The following is a 21,974-nucleotide window of genomic DNA, read 5'->3' as shown; positions in this document are numbered from 1 at the left end:
TCTCTGTCTCTCTCTCTCTTTCTCTCTCTCACACACACACACACACACACACACACACACACACACACACACACACACACACACACACACACACACACACACACACACACACACACACACACACACACACACAGAGAGAGAAAGAGAAAGAGAGAAACACCAGAGAATAGAAGGCCCTTTGACCACTCAAAAGAACATCTGACCTTTATCTACTTGCTCTACCCGACAACAAGCTTCACTTAATGGCTTCAAAATCAATTCAAGTCATATTTTATTGGTCACATACACATATTTAGCAGATGTTATTGCAGGTGTAGCTAAATGCTTGTGTTCCTCGCTCCAACAGTGCAGTAGTATCTAACAATTCACAACAATACACACAAATCTAAAAGTAAAAGAATGGAATTAAGAAATATATAAATATTAGGATGAGCAAAGTTGAAGTGGCATTGACTAAAAATACAGTAGAATTGAATACAGTATATACATACGAAATGAGTAAAGCAGTGTGTAAACATTGTTAAAATGAATAGTGTTCCATTATTAAAGTGACCAGTGATTCCATGTCAATGTAAATGGAGCAGCAGCCTCTAAGGTGCTGGGTTGAGTAACCGGGTGGTAGCCGGCTAGTGATGGCTATTTAACAGTCTGATGGCCTTGAGATAGAAGCTGTTTTTCAGTCTCTCGGTCCCAGCTTTGACGAACCTGTACTGACCTCGCCTTCTGGATGATAGCGAGGTGAACCGGCAGTGGCTCAGTGGTTGATGTCCTTGATGATCTTTTTGGTCTTCCTGTGACATCGGTGCTGTAGGTGTCCTGGAGGGCAGGCAGTGTGTGTTGTGCAGACCTTACCACCCTCTGGAGAGCCCTGCGGTTGCGGCCGGTGCAGTTGCCGTACCAGGCGGTGATACAGCCCGACAGGATGCTCTCAATTGTGCATTTTGTAAAAGTTTGTGAGGGTCTTAGGGGCCAAGACAAATTTCTTCAGCCTCCTGAGGTTGAAGAGGCGCTGTATCGCCTTCTTCACAACACTGTCTGTGTGGGTAGACCATTAAAGATTGTCAGTGATTTGTACGCAGAGGAACTTGAAGATTTCCACCTTCTCCACTGCGGTCTAGTCGATATGGATAGAGGCATGCTCCCTCTGCTGTTTCCTGAAGTCCACGAGTTTTGTTGAAGTTGAGGAAGAGGTTATTTTCCAGGCACCACTCCGCCAGGGCCCTCACCCCCTCCATGTTCACACCAGTTCAGTAACAGTTCAGATTGAAGTGCACTGCCCTGTGCATTTAACCTCGCTTGCCTCTCTACAGTTTTCCCTCAATAGCTATCAAAGTCAGGTTAGGAGTTTTCTGAGAACCAGGATGTGGGCAGAGAGTGGGTGGGGACAGGCAGACAGACAAACAGACAGCACTAGAGAAAGAAAGGGAGAGTTAGCTACTATACAATCTATCAGGTTCCAGGGATTTATTTTACACAGGATATAATAATATAATAAAATATGTAGCTAATTTATATAAAATATAATATCATATTTTAGGGTACGGTCTAACCCAGGTTGGAGGGATGGATCCAATAACTATCACCATATTTGCGAATGCTAGCTAGATCTATGTCCACAGTTTGAGTAGGCAGTCAACATTATGTGGGCCTGCTTTGTCCAAAGATGTTTCAGTATGAAAACTCTGTGCTTTGTCTGTCTCTGTACACAAGAAGACGCATAACCTTGCATTGTGTGTGCACTACCGCCGCGTCCTTCCTTGTATCCTAGTAACCAAGGAATAGCTCAGTCAGAGGTATTCAAGCAAAATAATGAAATACAATAAGACACAAGTAAATGCTTGTTATGGATCCTTTTCATACAACTTTTAAAGTTTAATATTAGTTTTACATCCATCAAATGTAAAAGATAAATAAAAATGATTAGCTTCATTTTTCTTAAAACCATGTATTTTTACCCCCCTACAGTAGGATTGAAATGATCCAAAAGTGATATCCGGTAACAAACTTCGCGCTTTGAGTTTGAGTTCAAGGGGGGATTTGAAGGTAAAAACAGCGCTTTTAATAATATGTATTTTTATTATAAAGTAATTGAACTAGTCCGTGATATAGTTACAGTTAGTTTGTGGATTCTTGCATGTATTAACCTGTTTCTCTGTTTATGGGAATGTGCTGTCTGGTTTTATGATAGAACTTGCATGGACCGTACAGTTGGTCTGCACAGCTTGCTTCTGTCAGTAAAACAGTCCCAAGTTAGCGTTACCTAGCAAACTAGCTAGCAGTTAGCGACCTAGTTTAACTAGCTTAATGCAAATGCCATTTACTAGTTCCAACCTATACAAATGTGCTATTCACCCCCAGAAAGTGACCAACCACTCTCCCTAACTTGAGAATCTTCTGTGCAGATGGAAAACTTCATCCTGTATGAGGAAATTGGAACAGGACGCAAGTCAGTGGTTTATAAGGGGAGGAGGAAAGGGAGCATCAATTTTGTTGCAATTATTTGCAGTGACAAGTCAAAAAGACATGAAATTACTAACCACGTAAGTATCCAGCATCACTTCCTTGTAGTACACACATCCCTTTCAACTGATTTGACTGAGTAACATTTTACAAGCAGTTTGCTACACACGCAATAACATCTGCTAAACGTGTATGTGACCAATACAATTTGATTTGATTTGAACACTGACTGAGCCCATGGTGTATCCACAGGTACGGCTGACTCATGACATAAAACATGAGAATGTGGTAACCTTCTATGAGTGGTATGAAACCAGCAACCATCTTTGGCTTGTAGTGGAACTGTGCACAGGTGAGATGCTTATTTGGTACTGTAAGAATACCATCGTTACCTTATGTCAACCTTTTACCTTTACGTTTTACAAAGCATGAATGTGATTTGATAGTGTATAATGGTAGGATAATAATAATCATTCATAATTTCTCTAAATTTTAGGGGGTTCACTGGAGTCAGTCATCACCCAGGATGAGTGCCTGTCAGAAGATGTAGTGAGGGAATTTGCCATCGATCTGGTCAAAGGCTTGAGATACATCCATGATGCTGGTATCGTGTTCTCTGACCTCACTCCCTCCAAGGTGCGGTACAGTATAGATGTCCTGACTCTCAATTTTTTGGGGGTCAAACAATCAACTCTATATTGAGGCTCATCTGACATTTAATACATTTTATAGATCAAACCATCCTAACACTTTACACCAAGGAGCTCCTTTTGTCAACTAAGCAATGCTGATTATTTCTAGCCAACATTTATTCTGTGTCTCAGTTTTGATTTCATGAAGTCAATGGAATTTGATTCTGACCTTGTGTTTTTTCCTCCTATAGATCTTGTTGGATGGCCCTGGCACTTTGAAGTACTCTAACTTCTGCCTGTCTAAAGCTGAGGGGGAGAATCTGGAGGAGTTTTTTGCTTTAGTCACAGCAGAGGAAACAGGTGGAGGGGATGGCAAAGAAAACACATCAAGAAGAAATATCAAGAGCAGAATCCAAGGTGACCCTTACAGTACATATTGTTATACCATGGCATTGTTGAATACTTGTATCTGATTGGCTTGAAGGGCATTCTAGAGCGTGCATAATTTCCCTATAACGCACGGTATATCCCCACGGTAGAATTCAATGGCTTTAGTTCATTCTTACATGTTCTATGTTTGAGCTGCTTTTGAATGCATAAGTCGAATTGAAAACATTATTGGCATTGTTGAATTCGATTTTCATAATAGCAAGCTAGGACTGATGGTTTGGTTAGCTAAACTAGGAAGTCTGTTTGTTTGGTTACCAAGGCAACTACAGTAGCTATCTAGTAAACTTGCTAGCTACGTCAGTAGATGTTGAACACATTTCTACTGGTAAATTAACACATTTCTACCGGCAAATGTGTTAAATTATAGCCATGGTATAAAAGGGATAATCAACTCGGGACTCAATGCGTTCTCTGGAAAATAATGCAACTCCATGGAAAGTTAGTTCCACTCCACTAGCGCGTCGTTCCTGATTTTCCATAGAACACATAGCCCCTCATTGATTATCCCTTACTTATTGGATGTTTACTAGAATGTTCTATCACATATCCTATTGTCGCTACACAGGGTCGCTACATTGTTCGCAGGACAAACTCAGCCTGTTTCATTACACTGGTGTCAGAAGAGAAGTGGGATCCAACTTCTGACCCCAGTGTAATGAAACAGGCAGGGAGAGTGATCCAACTTCTGACCCAGGTGTAATGAAACAGGCAGGGAGAGTGACGCAACTTCTGACCCCAGTGTAATGAAACAGGCAGGGAGAGTGATCCAACTTCTGACCCCAGTGTAATGAAACAGGCAGGGAGAGTGATCCAACTTCTGACCCAGGTGTAATGAAACAGGCAGGGAGAGTGATCCAACTACTGACCCCAGTGTAATGAAACAGGCAGGGAGAGTGATCCAACTTCTGACCCCAGTGTAATGAAACAGGCAGGGAGAGTGATCCAACTTCTGACCCTAGTGTAATGAAACAGGAAGGGAGAGTGATCCAACTTCTGACCCCAGTGTAATGAAACAGGAAGGGAGAGTGATCCAACTTCTGACACCAGTGTAATGAAACAGGCAGGGAGAGTGAGCTTTCCCGCGGTGGTCGATGAACCCTCAACCTTCTGGCCCAAAGTCACAAAAGCATGCTCAAGTGGCAGAGTCGATATCCGTGCTTATAAACACAGGGTCGCCACAATATTATATATCATATGCCTGTATCATATCACGGTTTTCAATATGTTGTATAATGGAGATGTCTTTGTCTTTCTTCAGGGTCTCCAACATACTGTGCACCAGAGGTGGTCAAAGGGGGGGACCACAGTATCAGTAGTGATCTGTGGGCCCTGGGCTGTATATTCTATGAGATGTTTTCAGGTACTCATCAAATCACTTGGGCTGTGTCCCAGATCTGTTTGTCCTCTTGCCAGCTCCTTTGCTCATTGTCATTGCAATTAGTGACAAGTAGTTGGCACAGTAGCACAAACAGACAGGCAGTCAGGCTATCAAATCACTTGATTTATTGACATTAATAACAGTACTCATTTCATACCTAAATAGACCTTCTGTCTTGTTTTGCGGTAATTTGTCAGGAAAAGCACCATTCTTCTCCGAGACGTTTTCTGAGTTGATTGAGCTGATATTATTTCAGGATCCTCCATCTCCAAGGCAAACGGGTAAAATGCAGATTTTTATTGCTCAACAAAATATGTTTTTATTGTCACAAGAGCATCTTAATTATAGTCCATATTGTCTTTGTTGTTAAAGGGGCTTCTTCCTGCAAGCCTACTCAAGAGTTCCAAAGCCTGCTTAAAGGTTTGCTTCAGAAAGACCCTCAGAAGAGGTACGTCCCTACTCCCTTCACCAAATCAGATTCTTGGTTTGAAGTTTCTATGATGGATAATTCATATTATCCCTTTGACATATGACCTTTGGAATGGGCGATACCTAGTCAGTTACACAACTGAATGCCTTCAACAGAAATGTATTTTTCGCATTTAACCCAACCCCTTTAAATCAGAGCGTTTTGGGGGGCTGCCTTAATCGACGTCATCGTTGTTGTTGGGGTTTAATTGCCCGCATATTTTTCCACCATGCTAACTCAGGGATTCGAAGCAGCGACCTTTCGGTGACCGGCCCAACACTCTTAACCACTAGGCTACCTGTGTAGGACAAGTGGGCCGACATAAGTTTGGTCAGAAAGAGAGGGCTTTATTAGACTTCAGCTTTTAACTGTTCTTCTCAGGATAAACTGGACTCAGTTACTGGTCCACCCATTCTGGAGAGGAGTGTTCTCTGAGGTCCACACCAGCGAGGAGGAGGAGGAAGAAGAAGAAGATGTCTCATTCAGCTCCAGGTAATGTTTATGTTTCATATAACCATCAGGGAATTTATTCACAAAGTGTCTCGGAGTAGGAGTGCTGATTTAGGATCTGTTTTGCCTTTTAGATCACAATGAATAAGATTACATGGACTGGAGGGAACTGATCCTAGATCAGTACACTTATTCTGAGATGCTTTGTCAATACAGGCCTGGTCTCAGTCTCGTTTCCTCAAAGGAGTTACCTCATTACAGTCCCTGGTGGTATGCATCATTTCCTCGAATTGTGTCCCCTGGCCTCAACACAAAGCATTATGTTGGGTCTTTCATGTTTGGACATGGATTACATGTTAAACATCAAATCAAATTTCAAATCAAATCCAAGTTGATTTGTAACATGCTGAATTGTAGCTTTTTATTGATCCCCTTAAAGGGATACTTCAGGATTTTGGCAATGAACTCGTGAATAGCATTTTTCTATCTCTGCGTGCATTTTGAAGGAAGTTGTTAACTAGCGCTAGCGCAACGACTGGAAGTCTATCATGCTAACAGATACCATAGACTGCTTGTTAGCATTAGTTTGCAAAACTATCTCTAACTTTCTTCATACTGGATGCAGATACTGTACATAAAAATGGTATCAACAAGTTCATCTGACTCTGGGGAAGTAGATAAAGGGCCTCATTGCCAAAATCCCAAAGTATCCCTTTAAAGTCTAAACCTTTGTTCTGCAATTGTAGAAAATGGACTTGTACAGCAAGCATTTGTCTGCCAATGTTAGTTTAATGTACATAGACAGGTCATTTATAAACTGTTTGAGAAGCTCTGTCTCCCCTGTTTCAACGCCAAACACTGTTGTGCAGTTGCATATCTTCCTCCCCGGCCTTTTCTCATGACATAACTTCTTGAGAATGCATGTTGGTCTGATGTTATCATAAACCATGCCTGTGTGTTCAGGATGGAGCCTGGACCTGCCCAATCAGATGGGTTGTACTGTGAGCCGTTAGTGGGAGAAAGACAAAGGACTTCACAGAGCACACACACAGACACAAACGTGTTGCTGATGTTGAATATGATTTACTAAGTGCAATATGAGCATAAGATAACAGTTCGTTTCACTTGTGTAATAACCTATACCTCTAAACTCTATAACCATGTAATAACACAGCAGGTTCTTTGTAACTACAGTGTAGCTACTATAGGTGTCTTATTACTGTGTAGTTACATAAGTCTAAGGTCATGCGTTTCCTTGCTGTTTGTAGTCTGGTGATGTTTTACTAGTTTACTAGTTGATATGCACTAGCTGATATCTGACCTTTCGTTTGGCTGCAGTGTGGGGAGGAGTGGTGTCTGTGCCTCTAGCCAGTCATCAGCAGTGACACCTGTCTCAGTGACCTCCCAGGGACCAGGAGGGGGATACAGAGGGGTACAGGGAGGGGCCGCAGGGGCAGAGGAGCCCGTCCGCATGCACCCCAACAAATCATTCCGATTAGGTAATGCTTTCTGGGAAGGTGTAAGAAGACATGTTGATGACAGTGTAGGAGCTATGTCTGAACATAGTTATATTCTTCTTCTCGTAGACAAAATGACAGAGCTTAGACCAAAGAGTGCACTGGACAAAGATACCAGGGAGTCCATATTCCTCCTCAGGTATGATCAGTGTTCATCTCCAGTTGTTCTGATCATTTACTGAACATTGTGTTGGATCAACAACTTGACTAAGTCAAACTGGAAAATACTAATCTCATGTCTTTTTTAAAAAATTAATGTTTTTTAAAATCTCAAAATGAAGCATGTTTTATGTGATCTTTTTCATCAATCAGCTCTCGTCCAACTCCAAGAATGAGTTGCACTGCAAGAGATCCACCCAACAGGACACCATTACCTCAAGTGAGTTCTTCTCTTATCAAATAGCCAAAGGAGAGCTCTGCCATACCTCTGCAACCTTCTCCACAATTACATTTGAAGTGCAATCTTTCTGTGAGCTGTCTGTAATCAGAAACATGGTAATAGTAATCAGACTATTACCATGGCGCCTGTAGACTGCAGGCACTGGTAGTTGAGAATTCATTATTTTGAAAGGTTATTCTCGGTTACAGTTGTTTGTTAACCTTTGGCGTCCTCTACAGTATTCTCAGTGAAGTGCATATTTTTTTTATCCAGATGGATTTCCTGTAAGCATAAGGACATTGGACATTCTTATGTATTACAAACTTCACTTTCATTTAGCCGCTTTAGCCACTTTAATTTATGAGATCTTTGCAAGTCTGGTGTGTGAGTAATGTTTGATTATTGGGCTGTAGTGGAGCGGGTCAATAGCTTCAAGTTCCTTGCTGTTCACATTACTAAGGAATTACACACACACACCAACACAGTCGTGAAGAAGGCACAACAACGGCTCTTCCCCCTCAGGAGGCTGAAAATATTCGGCATGGGCCCTCAGATCCTCAAATGTTCTACAGCTGCACCATTGAGAGCATCTTGACTGGCTGCATCACCACTTCATATGGCAACTGTTTGGCATCCCACCACATGGCGCTACAGAGGGTAGTGTGTACGGCCCAGTACATCACTGGGGCCCAGCTTCCTGCCATCCTGGACCTCTATACAAGGCAGTGTCAGAGGAAGGCCCTAAAAATTGTCAAAGACTCCAGCCACCCAAGTCATAGACTGTTCTCTCTGCTACCGCAGGGCAAGCGGTTCCCATACAACAAGTCTGGAACCAACAGGACCCTGAACAGCTTCTAGCCCCAAGCCATAAGACTGCTAAATAGTTAGTCCGGGTAGCTATTGATTAACTATTTAACTATCTGCAGTAACTCCGGACTTATCTATCTTGTTGCCTGTTGACTACTTTACCTATATGTACATACAGTATCCACCTCAACTACCTCGTATCCCTACACATGGACTCAGTACTAGTAGCATTTACTCATTGTACTCATTGTGGATTTATTGTTTTTCTATTATTTAAAAAAGAAATCTGTGTTCATGGTTGGGAAGTAGGTAAGTATTACACTGTTAGTGTACACCTGTTGTGTATAAGCATGTGACAATTAAAATGAGATTAGATTTGATGTTCTACATGATCACATACTGTAATTGTGCTCATTTGTAATGATGACATCACTGTGGTCGTTGTCATCTCCAGGACAGTGTGGTGGCCAGTGGTCTGAATGACATCAGTTACTGTATAAAGGACCTGGTGTACACTGACTCTGACCTGGCAGTAACACCTATTATGGACAACCCAAAGGTAACACAAACTACATCATGTAACTGTGCTCTTTCTCCTGTTAAAAAAACAAGTTTTCTTTCTAGTAATACATTGTTATTAATTATTGTTGGGTTTTGAGTTTTCATGAAAGGCATGTCACTGTATTTGTGAATGTGACATTAAAACTTGCTCTGTATTTAAGCAATAGTTTCAGTGCCCATGCTGATGGGGAATTTTAGGGAGGTGCGCGGTTCCGCTGTGCGTCCCCCATGGACGGTGGACTCGGAACCAGATAGTCCAGCGTCCCATTGTGAAATATCTATCACGGGTCCTCGGCTTTGGACTCTGAATTGTTCTTAAGAACAGAGGTGGGCAATCCACAACTCTTGTGCATTCTAGTAACAAAGATGTGTATATTTTTTCAGATTCTGAAGACCGCTCCAGTGCGATATGACCTGAAGACTTTGTGTGTCCGAGCATACTCAGGTAATGAAGAAGAACAAATAGGAAAGTCTCGACTGCTGTGCCGCTGCTGAGTAACACTTGGACACACTATGAAATTGACAGGTGTTTAGCAGGTGTTAATATACACACACAGGTTAGACAGACAGCTAAAACGGTTTGGGCTGTGTGATTATTGAGCTCCTCTGACCCCCCCTATAGTGGAGAAGCTGTCCTGTCTGAGCTCTGAGGACTGGAGGGTGTTTCTGCAGCAGCTGTGCTCTTCTCTGGAGGCCCAGGCTGATAAGACCACGGCGGGGGTCCGCTCTAAACTCAATCTCCTCTGCTATCTGTGTACCATAGCTGCCCACAAGGACACAGCTACCAGGCTCATCAACTCCGAGCTGGTAAGGGAAGGGTCACTGCCTGACGGTCTGACCACATGCCCAGCATGCCTGCCATTCCTCCCAGGGCTGCTGCTTTTAACAAGACATGGGCCCCTCTAGGCTAATTTAAGTGTTCAGAACTTAGGCTCTCAGAAGAGAATTCTTAGAATCACAACACAACCTCTGGCCTTGCTGAGGCTTCTCAAGTGTTAGAAAGGTGAAAGGCCGCGGCACTACAAAGCCGTCAAAGGGTTCCTATATTTACCATGTGACCCGAGCTCCTTAGCATAGCTACAGTACGTGTTGGCCTCTGTTGATCAGCGGGAAGCTGAAACAGTAGTCAGCTAGGTGGGACCAGGAAGTTAACGCTTTCCTCAAGATAATAATAAAATGAACTTCCTATTTCCTTAACTTTTTGTTACTGAGATCCGCTCAGCTGTAACATGTTCAATGACCCTAGTTATTTATGAGAGCACAAAGACCAGGAGGATGTCCCAAATGACACCCTATTCCCTATATAGTGCACTCCTTTTGACCAGGGTCTATAGAGGTCTGGTCAAAAGTATTGCACTATATTGGGAATAGGGTTCCATTTGGACGCACAGATATTATCAAGTTACTTCCTCGTTGCAGTGATGAGGTATTTCGTTGTGACATAATCTGGTGAAATTTTTAAGATCAAATCTCTTCATTTGTTTATTAATGAAATGTTCAGACAGGATTGATTCAAGCGTAGTAAATATATTTCTCCTATAACTATTAACCACTAGATGGCATTCCATCACTCACTCAGATTGAACTGAAAATGACATCACCACAATCATTAGACCTCATGGTATCTTTAGTATATCATTTCTTTAGACATATTCGGACACTATAGCCAGCCGTGACTGAGTTTATGACAATGATGTATTGGCAACTTGACTAATTCAGTATTGTACTACTGAAAGACGACTGGACTATAAAACATCATGGAAAAGTAATTCCTTCAGAAAGTATTCAGACCATGGGCTTTTTCCACATTTTGTTACGTTACAGCCTTATTCTAACATTTATTTAATTGTTATTTTTCCTCATCAATCTACACACAATAATGACAAAGCAAAAACAGATTTTTTTTATTTGTGCTCATTTATTAAATATAAAAACTGAAATATCACATTTACATAAGTATTCAGACCCTTTACTCAGTACTTTGTTGAAGCACCTTTGACAGCGATTACAGCCTTGAGTCTTCTTGAGTATGACACTACAAGCTTGGCACACCTGTATTTGGGAGTTTCTCTCATTCTTCTCTGCAGATCCTCTCAAGCTCTGTAAGGTTGGATGGGGAGTGTTGCTGCACAGCTATTTTCAGGTTTCTCCAGAGATGTTTGATTGAGTTCAAGTCTGAGCTCTGGCTGGGCCACTCAAGGACATTTGCTGGTAAGGGAAGGGTCACTGCCTGACGGTCTGACCACTCCTGCGCTGTCTTGGCTGTGTGCTTAGGGTCGTTGTCCTGTTGGAAGGTGAACCTTCGCCTCTGTCTGAGGTCCTGAGTGCTCTGGAGCAGGTTTTCATCAAGGATCTCTCTGTACTTTTCTCCGTTCATCTTTGCCTCAATCATGACTAGTTTCCCAGTCCCTGCCGCTGAAAAACATCCCCACAGCACCATGCTGCCACCACCATGTTTCACTGTAGGGATGGTGCCAGGTGTCCTCCAGACGTGACGCTTTGCATTCAGGCCAAAGAGTTCTATCTTGGTTTCACCAGACCAGAGAATCTTGTTTCTATCATCCTGAGTGGCGCAGCGGTTTAAGGTACTGCATCACTACAGGACCGGGTTCGATCCAGTCTACCATAAAGGCCTGATTGGTGGAGTGCTGCGAAGATGGTTGTCCTTCTGGAAGGTTCTCCTATCTCCACAGTGGAACTCTAGAGCTCTGTCCGAGTGACCATTGGGTTCTTGATCACCTCCCTGACAAATGCCCTTCTTCCCCGATTGCTCAGTTCGGACTAGCGGCCAGCTTAAGGAAGAGTCTTGGTGGTTCCAAACGTCTTCAACTTAAGAATGATGGGGGCCACTGTGTTCTCGGGGAACTCTGCAATGCTGCAGAAATGTTTCGATATCCTTCCCCAGATCTGTGCCTCCACACAATCCTGTCTCAGAGTTCTACGGAACATTCCTTTGTCCTCATGGCTTGGTTTTTGCTCTGTCAACTGTGGGACTTTATCTAGACAGGTGTGTGCCTTTCCAAATCATGTCCAATCAATTGAATTTACCACAGGTGGACTCCAATTAAGTTGTAGAAACATCTCAAGGATGATCAATGGAAACAGGATGCACCCGAGCTCAATTTAGAGTCTCATAGCAAAAGATCTGAATACTTTTATGTAAATGAGGTATTTCTGTTTTTTATTTTTAATAAATGTGCAAAGATTTTCTAAAAACCTGTTTTCACCTTGTCATTATGGGGTATTTATTGAATCGATTTTAGAATAAGGCTGTAACGTAACAAAATGTGGAAAAAGCCCATGGTCTGAATACTTTCTGAAGGCACTGTACATATAAGTGCGTCACATATTGTCCGTCACAAATGTCATCCTATTCCCTATATAGCATGGGCCCTGGTCAAAAGTAGTGCACTACATAGGACATAGGATACCATTTGAGATGTAGCCTAGACCTTGGTAGTTCAGTCAAATCAAAGTGTATTGGTCACCTACACAGATGTTATAGTGGGTGAAGCCACATGCTTGTGTTACCAGCTCCTAACAGTGCAGCAAAAATGTCAATCAAGTACACAAATAATAATAGTAAAAAAGTCAGGAAGTTAAGACTGTCAGAACTAATCCAGTTGACAACGCAAATAACACTGTATCAGTAATCCAAATGCAGTCTGTGCATATATCCACTGAAATATATACTAAGAATGATATGTACAGTAGATATATTGCAGTGTTAACCAACTGCTGTTGTGTTCTCTCCATTTGTGACAGTTCCCTGTGTTGACCCAGCAGCTGCGTCTAGCACCTAACTGGGATGTGTGAGTTCCTTTAGCTTCCACCTGTCTGACCCCATACATACATACATGCATACATACATACATGCATACATACATACATACATACATACAACCATTCTCTGCATTCTACATGCGCCAGTGCATGGAAATAATGTCTAGCATGTACTGTAGCCTACTGCACTTTACAATGATCTGGTGCCTGGTCTGGATATGCTGTAAATCACTGTTAGCCTTTACAATGATCTGATGCCTGGTCTGGATATGCTGTAAATCACTGTTAGCCTTTACAATGATCTGGTGCCTGGTCTGGATATGCTGTAAATCACTGTTAGCCTTTACAATGATCTGATGCCTGGTCTGGATATGCTGTAAATCACTGTTAGCCTTTACAATGATCTGGTGCCTGGTCTGGATATGCTGTAAATCACTGGTAGAGAGATGTCCATCATCGGGATCATAAAAAACACTTTTGACGTGAGGATTTATATTTTTGTTGAAAGGAATTATGAAAGGATGTTGTATAGATTAAATGAATTTAATTACAGCAACACTTATTACTAAATAGTGATAAAATGATGTAAAAAATGGCAGTGTTATTTCTGTGTATGTTTTCCATGTATTTACACCAGACCTGTCTGTCTATTCCAGGAAGACTATGACATTAGTAGCCTATGTCTATGGATGTGTTTGTATTCCAGGAAGACTATGACATTAGTAGCCTATGTCTATGGATGTGTTTGTATTCCAGGAAGACTATGACATTAGTAGCCTATGTCTATGGATGTGTTTGTATTCCAGGAAGACTATGACATTAGTAGCCTATGTCTATGGATGTGTTTGTATTCCAGGAAGACTATGACATTAGTAGCCTATGTCTATGGATGTGTTTGTATTCCAGGAAGACTATGACATTAGTAGCCTATGTCTATGGATGTGTTTGTATTCCAGGAAGACTATGACATTAGTAGCCTATGTCTATGGATGTGTTTGTATTCCAGGAAGACTATGACATTAGTAGCCTATGTCTATGGATGTGTTTGTATTCCAGGAAGACTATGACATTAGTAGCCTATGTCTATGGATGTGTTTGTATTCCAGGAAGACTATGACATTAGTAGCCTATGTCTATGGATGTGTTTGTATTCCAGGAAGACTATGACATTAGTAGCCTATGTCTATGGATGTGTTTGTATTCCAGGAAGACTATGACATTAGTAGCCTATGTCTATGGATGTGTTTGTATTCCAGGAAGACTATGACATTAGTAGCCTATGTCTATGGATGTTTTTGTATTTCAGGTGAAAACAGTGTCATGTATTTATTGTTAGACCTGTGTCCTGTGTGTGTGTGTGTGTGCGTGTGCATGTGTGTGTGTATTCCAGGAAGTTTAAGGTGATGCGGGTGCTGGGGCTGCTGGCATCCCACTGCACTGAGCTCAGAGAGGAGACCCCCGTCACTGAGGTTAGTGGTGCTGTCTGTCACGCTGTCTGTCACTCTGCTGAGGTTAGTGGTGCTGTCTGTCACACTGCTGAGGTTAGTGGCACTGTCTGTCACACTGCCGAGGTTAGTGGCACTGTCTGTCACACTGCCGAGGTTAGTGGCACTGTCTGTCACGCTGCCAAGGTTAGTGGTACTGTCTGTCACGCTGCCAAGGTTAGTGGTACTGTCTGTCACACTGCCGAGGTTAGTGGCACTGTCTGTCACACTGCCGAGGTTAGTGGCACTGTCTGTCACACTGCCGAGGTTAGTGGCACTGTCTGTCACACTGCTGAGGTTAGTGGTACTGTCTGTCACACTGCCGAGGTTAGTGGTACTGTCTGTCACACTGCTGATGTTAGAGGTACTGTCTGTCACACTGCTGAGACTGGCATCGTCCAGCAGCACTGCACCGGGCCCCTTCACCCTGTTGTCACAGCACCTATGCTTGTCCTCTATGTATCAAAGTCAAAGTGCACTATGTAGGGAATAGGCTGCCATTTGGGATTCGATCGGTGTATCACATATAACTGTCAAAGCCATGAGCTGCTGAATAGTTAAACATCACTTTAACTGTAGGAACCAGAGCAGACAGTGTAGTGGTCTCAATACAAACATCCCACAATCTTTTACACACACACAATTCTAACTATGTGAAAGACCCCTACAACATCAACAACAACAGTCAAACCTGTTGAATTAAAATCCCCTAAATCTGTTACTAATCGCAGCAGAGGCATCGAAGTCTAGTCTCTATGCAGCATTATGATCATCCAATGGGAGCGGTAGTGAGAGAAAGTACCGGGGTGAATCACCAGATGCCACTGTAACCCAGCGATAGGTAGAGCTCTAAACAAGCGCCACCGATCCACCTGCCCAAACATGCTTATGGAGCCGTTAACAAACCGTCAAAGACATTGCGGTTAATCATTTTAAAAAACAGGATTCTATTTGATGTGAAATCTGGCGGCTCCACCCTTGATCCACGTCTTACATGGGTTTGCCATGATTTCCTGTGGTGGTTTATAGGTTTAAAGCTCATAGAGGAGGGGTATACGAGCGATATACAAAATGGCCGTCGTTAATCGGCACACCAGAGAATGGCGCAGTGACTTTTATTTTCCACAGTCTTCTTTTGTAAAGATGGCTGAGGATTTGTCGCCCCACCCCCCACCACCCAACAGGGCACAGCTAGCTCAGATTCCCAGAGTGACAGATCCCAGAGGCTTTTATCATTGTGCTCTCCACAGGGGTTCTGTGTCTGATGGTCAGCCGCAGTCATGGCCATTTCTGCTTCAGGGCAGGGCTATTGTCACCACCATCTCCATATGTCTGCCACACTGTGGATCTCAGTGGTCGTCCGTGATCCTAGTTAAAGTTTCCACTGTGAGACAAGTTTTCTCTCTCTTGGTCCGGGCTCGTGTTGCGCCGATTGTTTTTTGAAAGGAGTTCTCACAGTGAGAATCACAAGTTACAATGCCGCAAAGTTCAATGTTTATTGTCAGCGTTGAATTTGATGCCTCAGCACGCTCTACAGGCTACATAACAGAATCAGACGTCAAGTTGGCCCTACACTATCATTACAAACCTCCATTTCTCACAGTCCTTTAAAACAGTGAGCGCCAATGACTCTATAGGCTACATAACAGAATCAGACGTCAAGTTGGCCCTACACTATCATTACAAACCTCCATTTCTCACAGTCCTTTAAAACAGTGAGCGCCAATGACTCTATAGGCTACATAACAGAATCAGACGTCAAGTTGGCCCTACACTATCATTACAAACCTCCATTTCTCACAGTCCTTTAAAACAGTGAGCGCCAATGACTCTACAGGCTACATAACAGAATCAGACGTCAAGTTGGCCCTACACTATCATTACAAACCTCCATTTCTCACAGTCCTTTAAAACAGTGAGCGCCAATGACTCTACAGGCTACATAACAGAATCAGACGTCAAGTTGGCCCTACACTATCATTACAAACCTCCATTTCTCACAGTCCTTTAAAACAGTGAGCGCCAATGACTCTACAGGCTACATAACAGAATCAGACGTCAAGTTGGCCCTACACTATCATTACAAACCTCCATTTCTCACAGTCCTTTAAAACAGTGAGCGCCAATGACTCTATAGGCTACATAACAGAATCAGACGTCAAGTTGGCCCTACACTATCATTACAAACCTCCATTTCTCACAGTCCTTTAAAACAGTGAGCGCCAATGACTCTACAGGCTACATAACAGAATCAGACGTCAAGTTGGCCCTACACTATCATTACAAACCTCCATTTCTCACAGTCCTTTAAAACAGTGAGCGCCAATGACTCTATAGGCTACATAACAGAATCAGACGTCAAGTTGGCCCTACACTATCATTACAAACCTCCATTTCTCACAGTCCTTTAAAACAGTGAGCACCAATGACTCTACAGGCTACATAACAGAATCAGACGTCAAGTTGGCCCTACACTATCATTACAAACCTCCATTTCTCACAGTCCTTTAAAACAGTGAGCGCCAATGACTCTATAGGCTACATAACAGAATCAGACGTCAAGTTGGCCCTACACTATCATTACAAACCTCCATTTCTCACAGTCCTTTAAAACAGTGAGCGCCAATGACTCTACAGGCTACATAACAGAATCAGACGTCAAGTTGGCCCTACACTATCATTACAAACCTCCATTTCTCACAGTCCTTTAAAACAGTGAGCGCCAATGACTCTACAGGCTACATAACAGAATCAGACGTCAAGTTGGCCCTACACTATCATTACAAACCTCCATTTCTCACAGTCCTTTAAAACAGTGAGCGCCAATGACTCTACAGGCTACATAACAGAATCAGACGTCAAGTTGGCCCTACACTATCATTACAAACCTCCATTTCTCACAGTCCTTTAAAACAGTGAGCGCCAATGACTCTATAGGCTACATAACAGAATCAGACGTCAAGTTGGCCCTACACTATCATTACAAACCTCCATTTCTCACAGTCCTTTAAAACAGTGAGCGCCAATGACTCTATAGGCTACATAACAGAATCAGACGTCAAGTTGGCCCTACACTATCATTACAAACCTCCATTTCTCACAGTCCTTTAAAACAGTGAGCGCCAATGACTCTACAGGCTACATAACAGAATCAGACGTCAAGTTGGCCCTACACTATCATTACAAACCTCCATTTCTCACAGTCCTTTAAAACAGTGAGCGCCAATGACTCTACAGGCTACATAACAGAATCAGACGTCAAGTTGGCCCTACACTATCATTACAAACCTCCATTTCTCACAGTCCTTTAAAACAGTGAGCACCAATGACTCTACAGGCTACATAACAGAATCAGACGTCAAGTTGGCCCTACACTATCATTACAAACCTCCATTTCTCACAGTCCTTTAAAACAGTGAGCGCCAATGACTCTATAGGCTACATAACAGAATCAGACGTCAAGTTGGCCCTACACTATCATTACAAACCTCCATTTCTCACAGTCCTTTAAAACAGTGAGCGCCAATGACTCTACAGGCTACATAACAGAATCAGACGTCAAGTTGGCCCTACACTATCATTACAAACCTCCATTTCTCACAGTCCTTTAAAACAGTGAGCGCCAATGACTCTATAGGCTACATAACAGAATCAGACGTCAAGTTGGCCCTACACTATCATTACAAACCTCCATTTCTCACAGTCCTTTAAAACAGTGAGCGCCAATGACTCTATAGGCTACATAACAGAATCAGACGTCAAGTTGGCCCTACACTATCATTACAAACCTCCATTTCTCACAGTCCTTTAAAACAGTGAGCGCCAATGACTCTATAGGCTACATAACAGAATCAGACGTCAAGTTGGCCCTACACTATCATTACAAACCTCCATTTCTCACAGTCCTTTAAAACAGTGAGCGCCAATGACTCTATAGGCTACATAACAGAATCAGACGTCAAGTTGGCCCTACACTATCATTACAAACCTCCATTTCTCACAGTCCTTTAAAACAGTGAGCGCCAATGACTGCAGCTGCTATTTTTCAGGCATACTGTTGGCTTAGTTAGGACAGGAAGAGAGGAATCAGTTCAGTATTATCCCCTTTCCTCTGCCTGTCTCTATGGATACTTCAACATCATTCTAATTAAGTGTTATCTTCCCTGGCAGAGGCAGTACTTTTCTGTGCCACAAACCACCAAGCCCCAAATCAGACATTTTCTCTCTCTCATGGCAGCGCGTCAATAGTGCTGCACACACTGTCTGCTGTTTCCACCCAGTGTCCCTTAGAAACTGGCCTAGTGTGTCGTGCCGGCCGTCCCTGCAGAGTGAGCAGAACAGACTGCCTCCTGCCTCCCTCCTCTCATTGTGGGAGAATTAGCCTGTTCCATTTCCTCAGACAGGGCTTGGAGGCTCGTTCTCACTCCTCACTACTGGAAAAGGAACAGAGTGCTGGGGCCAATGAACGCTGCTGTTGATTCTATTCAGTTTGGTTTCTTGTGTCTTTTGCCAAACTATGATTGTGTAAAGATTGTTATTTTAGGGAATTTTAGGTTTGTTACATTTTAATTTAGGTTGTTTATCCATTACTCCAAAAACATTTGAATAATTTGGTATCCATGTATTCATCATCAAAAACACATCCATAATGGCTTGAGTCAATTATTGCTTGCTGGCTTAAGCAATATGTCTCACGTCCTTCTGATAACTATAGGCAGAGGCCATTGGTGATCTATGGGACCATAGACTCCTGAAACGCCTGAGGTCATGTGTGTCGCAGGCGTCAGCCCTAGATCAAACACCTGTCTTCTTCTGGACAGCCGTGGGATATTGATTGACCACACTACAGCAGAGCAGGTCACCTTTTGTTTGTTATTAGCTTGCTCCTTCCATCAATAGGACATCAGGACATATCTGTCTGCCTGTCCTGCCTGCCTTCCTGCCACCCTGTTTCTAATGAGTGAATGATCAGGCTCAAACCACTAAATGTCACAATACATTCATTAAGCTAAATCACATACCAGGGATATTTTATTGATTCAATTGATCAGTTGCATTAATGTGATGTTTAAATCAAATGTTAAAATCGGACAAATCACAAAGCTACTGCTTTGTTAGTTTAATCGTGAGAAAGGTAGTATTTTCATGTCACTTTGGCCCATTGCCCTTGGTGTGATAATTTGTCTTCATGCCTGCTGAGATGTCTCCAGGAAGACTCCAGTCTCGTGTTGTTCGGAACCACAGCTGAGACGTGATGATAGTGATGATGAGTAACAAAACCTCGGTTGCCTTGAGAAACTGGTCTCTCTGTCTCTCCCTCCCCAAGCCTCGCAGGAATGCTTAATGTTGCATGGCCTTAAACTGTCTGTAGCCTCAGTAGTTTAAAGCTCTGCCTTATGGGTTGGGGGGATGGAGGAGGGGGGTAGTAGCGGATTGTACAGGAGCGATAATGATGCGTTTGGAGGAAGTAGCCGTGTGTTGCGGCTCCAACTTAGCCTGTTTGTTTTCTTGAACAGTGAATCGTCAGTCAGTTGCAGGACATCTCTCCTGCCAAAGCTTCGTTTCTCTCTGGCATCAAACGTGAGCCAAACATCTGTTTCCTGCAAAGTCACAATTTATGTTCTTTACCGGCCAGCGCCAGGCCGCCTCGCACTGAGTGTGCTGCCTATTTGCATAGCACCCTGCTGAGAGCGCTGCCGCAGTAAGTCCTCCCCACTTCTAAAGAAGTCCTCCCCACCTCCCCACTTCTAAAGAGGACGAGGCTAGGAAAATGCTAATTCCACGAATTAGCCAGTTAGGGTGTGTGTTTGCTTATATGTGAATATATGTGTGTGCGTGTGCGTGTGCGTGTGCGTGTGTGTGTGTGTGTGTGTGTGTGAATCCCCGAGCTGACAAGGGGGGGGGGGGGGGGAATTGGTTCTTTACTGACTTGCCGAGTTAAAAAAAGGTGAAAATAAATAAATAAATAACACCATACTGACATGTTTTATATGGAGTCTCATTAGCCTCCCTCCTCCCTCCCACCTTCGTCCTTTATCCAGTTCATTCTAGCTCCGTACCCTTTATAGTGTTATAATGTAGCTCTATACCCTTTATAGTGTTATAATGTAGCTCTGTACCCTTTATACTGTTATAATGTAGCTCTATACCCTTTATAGTGTTATAATGTAGCTCTGTACCCTTTATAGTGTTATAATGTAGCTCCATACCCTTTATAGTGTTATAATGTAGCTCTGTACCCTTTATAGTGTTATAATGTAGCTCTGTACCCTTTATAGTGTTATAATGTAGCTCTGTACCCTTTCTAGTGTTATAATGTAGCTCTGTACCCTTTATAGTGTTATAATGTAGCTCTGTACCCTTTATAGTGTTATAATGTAGCTCTGTACCCTTTATAGTGTTATAATGTAGCTCTGTACCCTTTATAGTGTTATAATGTAGCTCTGTACCCTTTATAGTGTTATAATGTAGCTCTATACCCTTTATAGTGTTATAATGTAGCTCTGTACCCTTTATAGTGTTATAATGTAGCTCTGTACCCTTTATAGTGTTATAATGTAGCTCTATACCCTTTATAGTGTTATAATGTAGCTCTATACCCTTTATAGTGTTATAATGTAGCTCTGTACCCTTTATAGTGTTATAATGTAGCTCTATACCCTTTATAGTGTTATAATGTAGCTCTGTACCCTTTATAGTGTTATAATGTAGCTCTGTACCCTTTATAGTGTTATAATGTAGCTCTATACCCTTTATAGTGTTATAATGTAGCTCTATACCCTTTATAGTGTTATAATGTAGCTCTGTACCCTTTATAGTGTTATAATGTAGCTCTATACCCTTTATAGTGTTATAATGTAGCTCTGTACCCTTTATAGTGTTATAATGTAGCTCTGTACCCTTTATAGTGTTATAATGTAGCGCTATACCCTTTATAGTGTTATAATGTAGCTCTATACCCTTTATAGTGTTATAATGTAGCTCTGTACCCTTTATAGTGTTATAATGTAGCTCTGTACCCTTTATAGTGTTATAATGTAGCTCCATACCCTTTATAGTGTTATAATGTAGCTCTATACCCTTTATAGTGTTATAATGTAGCTCTGTACCCTTTCTAGTGTTATAATGTAGCTCCATACCCTTTATAGTGTTATAATGTAGCTCTATACCCTTTATAGTGTTATAATGTAGCTCTGTACCCTTTATAGTGTTACAATGTTGGCTTCATTTTATTTATTTATATTTTTTTACCTTTATTTAACTAGGCAAGTCAGTTAAGAACAAATTCTTATTTTCAATGACGGCCTAGGAACAGTGGGTTAACTGCCTGTTCAGGGGCAGAACGACAGATTTGTACCTTGTCAGCTCGGGGGTTTGAACTTGCAACCTTCTGGTTCCTAGTCCAACGCTCTAACCACTAGGCTACCCTGCTGCCACATTCATGGAGTAATTAGCTTTAAATTTGTCATGTCTAAAGACCTCAGTTTATTAATGGACACCGTTTGACAATGTAGACCTTAGTGCTAAAGTAGAAGAATAACAGGATGTAATGGGGAAAACATCACTTCTGGCACAGTATTCTACTCTGTCTGGACATTGTTGCG

The 21,974-nt window shown here is 42.3% G+C and overlaps 1 protein-coding gene across 1 annotated transcript in view; it reads left to right on the top strand.

The window, feature by feature from the left end:
• Positions 1 to 21,974, top strand: part of LOC139387518 (serine/threonine-protein kinase ULK4-like) — a 136,731-nt gene that overhangs the window by 4,023 nt on the left and 110,734 nt on the right. Inside the window, exons 2-18 of the mRNA XM_071133791.1 lie at positions 1,966 to 2,043; positions 2,403 to 2,540; positions 2,713 to 2,812; positions 2,957 to 3,096; positions 3,344 to 3,509; positions 4,801 to 4,902; positions 5,118 to 5,201; positions 5,293 to 5,368; positions 5,771 to 5,881; positions 7,178 to 7,338; positions 7,426 to 7,495; positions 7,669 to 7,735; positions 8,997 to 9,101; positions 9,488 to 9,548; positions 9,726 to 9,910; positions 12,869 to 12,915; positions 14,277 to 14,355. Of these exons, the coding sequence (XP_070989892.1) occupies positions 2,403 to 2,540; positions 2,713 to 2,812; positions 2,957 to 3,096; positions 3,344 to 3,509; positions 4,801 to 4,902; positions 5,118 to 5,201; positions 5,293 to 5,368; positions 5,771 to 5,881; positions 7,178 to 7,338; positions 7,426 to 7,495; positions 7,669 to 7,735; positions 8,997 to 9,101; positions 9,488 to 9,548; positions 9,726 to 9,910; positions 12,869 to 12,915; positions 14,277 to 14,355 (1,692 nt within the window). The 5' untranslated portion in view covers positions 1,966 to 2,043. The remainder of the gene's footprint in view (positions 1 to 1,965; positions 2,044 to 2,402; positions 2,541 to 2,712; positions 2,813 to 2,956; positions 3,097 to 3,343; positions 3,510 to 4,800; positions 4,903 to 5,117; positions 5,202 to 5,292; positions 5,369 to 5,770; positions 5,882 to 7,177; positions 7,339 to 7,425; positions 7,496 to 7,668; positions 7,736 to 8,996; positions 9,102 to 9,487; positions 9,549 to 9,725; positions 9,911 to 12,868; positions 12,916 to 14,276; positions 14,356 to 21,974) is intronic.

This window comes from Oncorhynchus clarkii, chromosome 3 (genome assembly GCF_045791955.1).
Source record: "Oncorhynchus clarkii lewisi isolate Uvic-CL-2024 chromosome 3, UVic_Ocla_1.0, whole genome shotgun sequence".
Taxonomy (NCBI): Eukaryota; Metazoa; Chordata; class Actinopteri; order Salmoniformes; family Salmonidae; genus Oncorhynchus; species Oncorhynchus clarkii.
The sequence above is the reverse complement of the archived record's forward strand: the minus strand, read 5'-3'. Positions and strand labels throughout refer to the sequence as shown.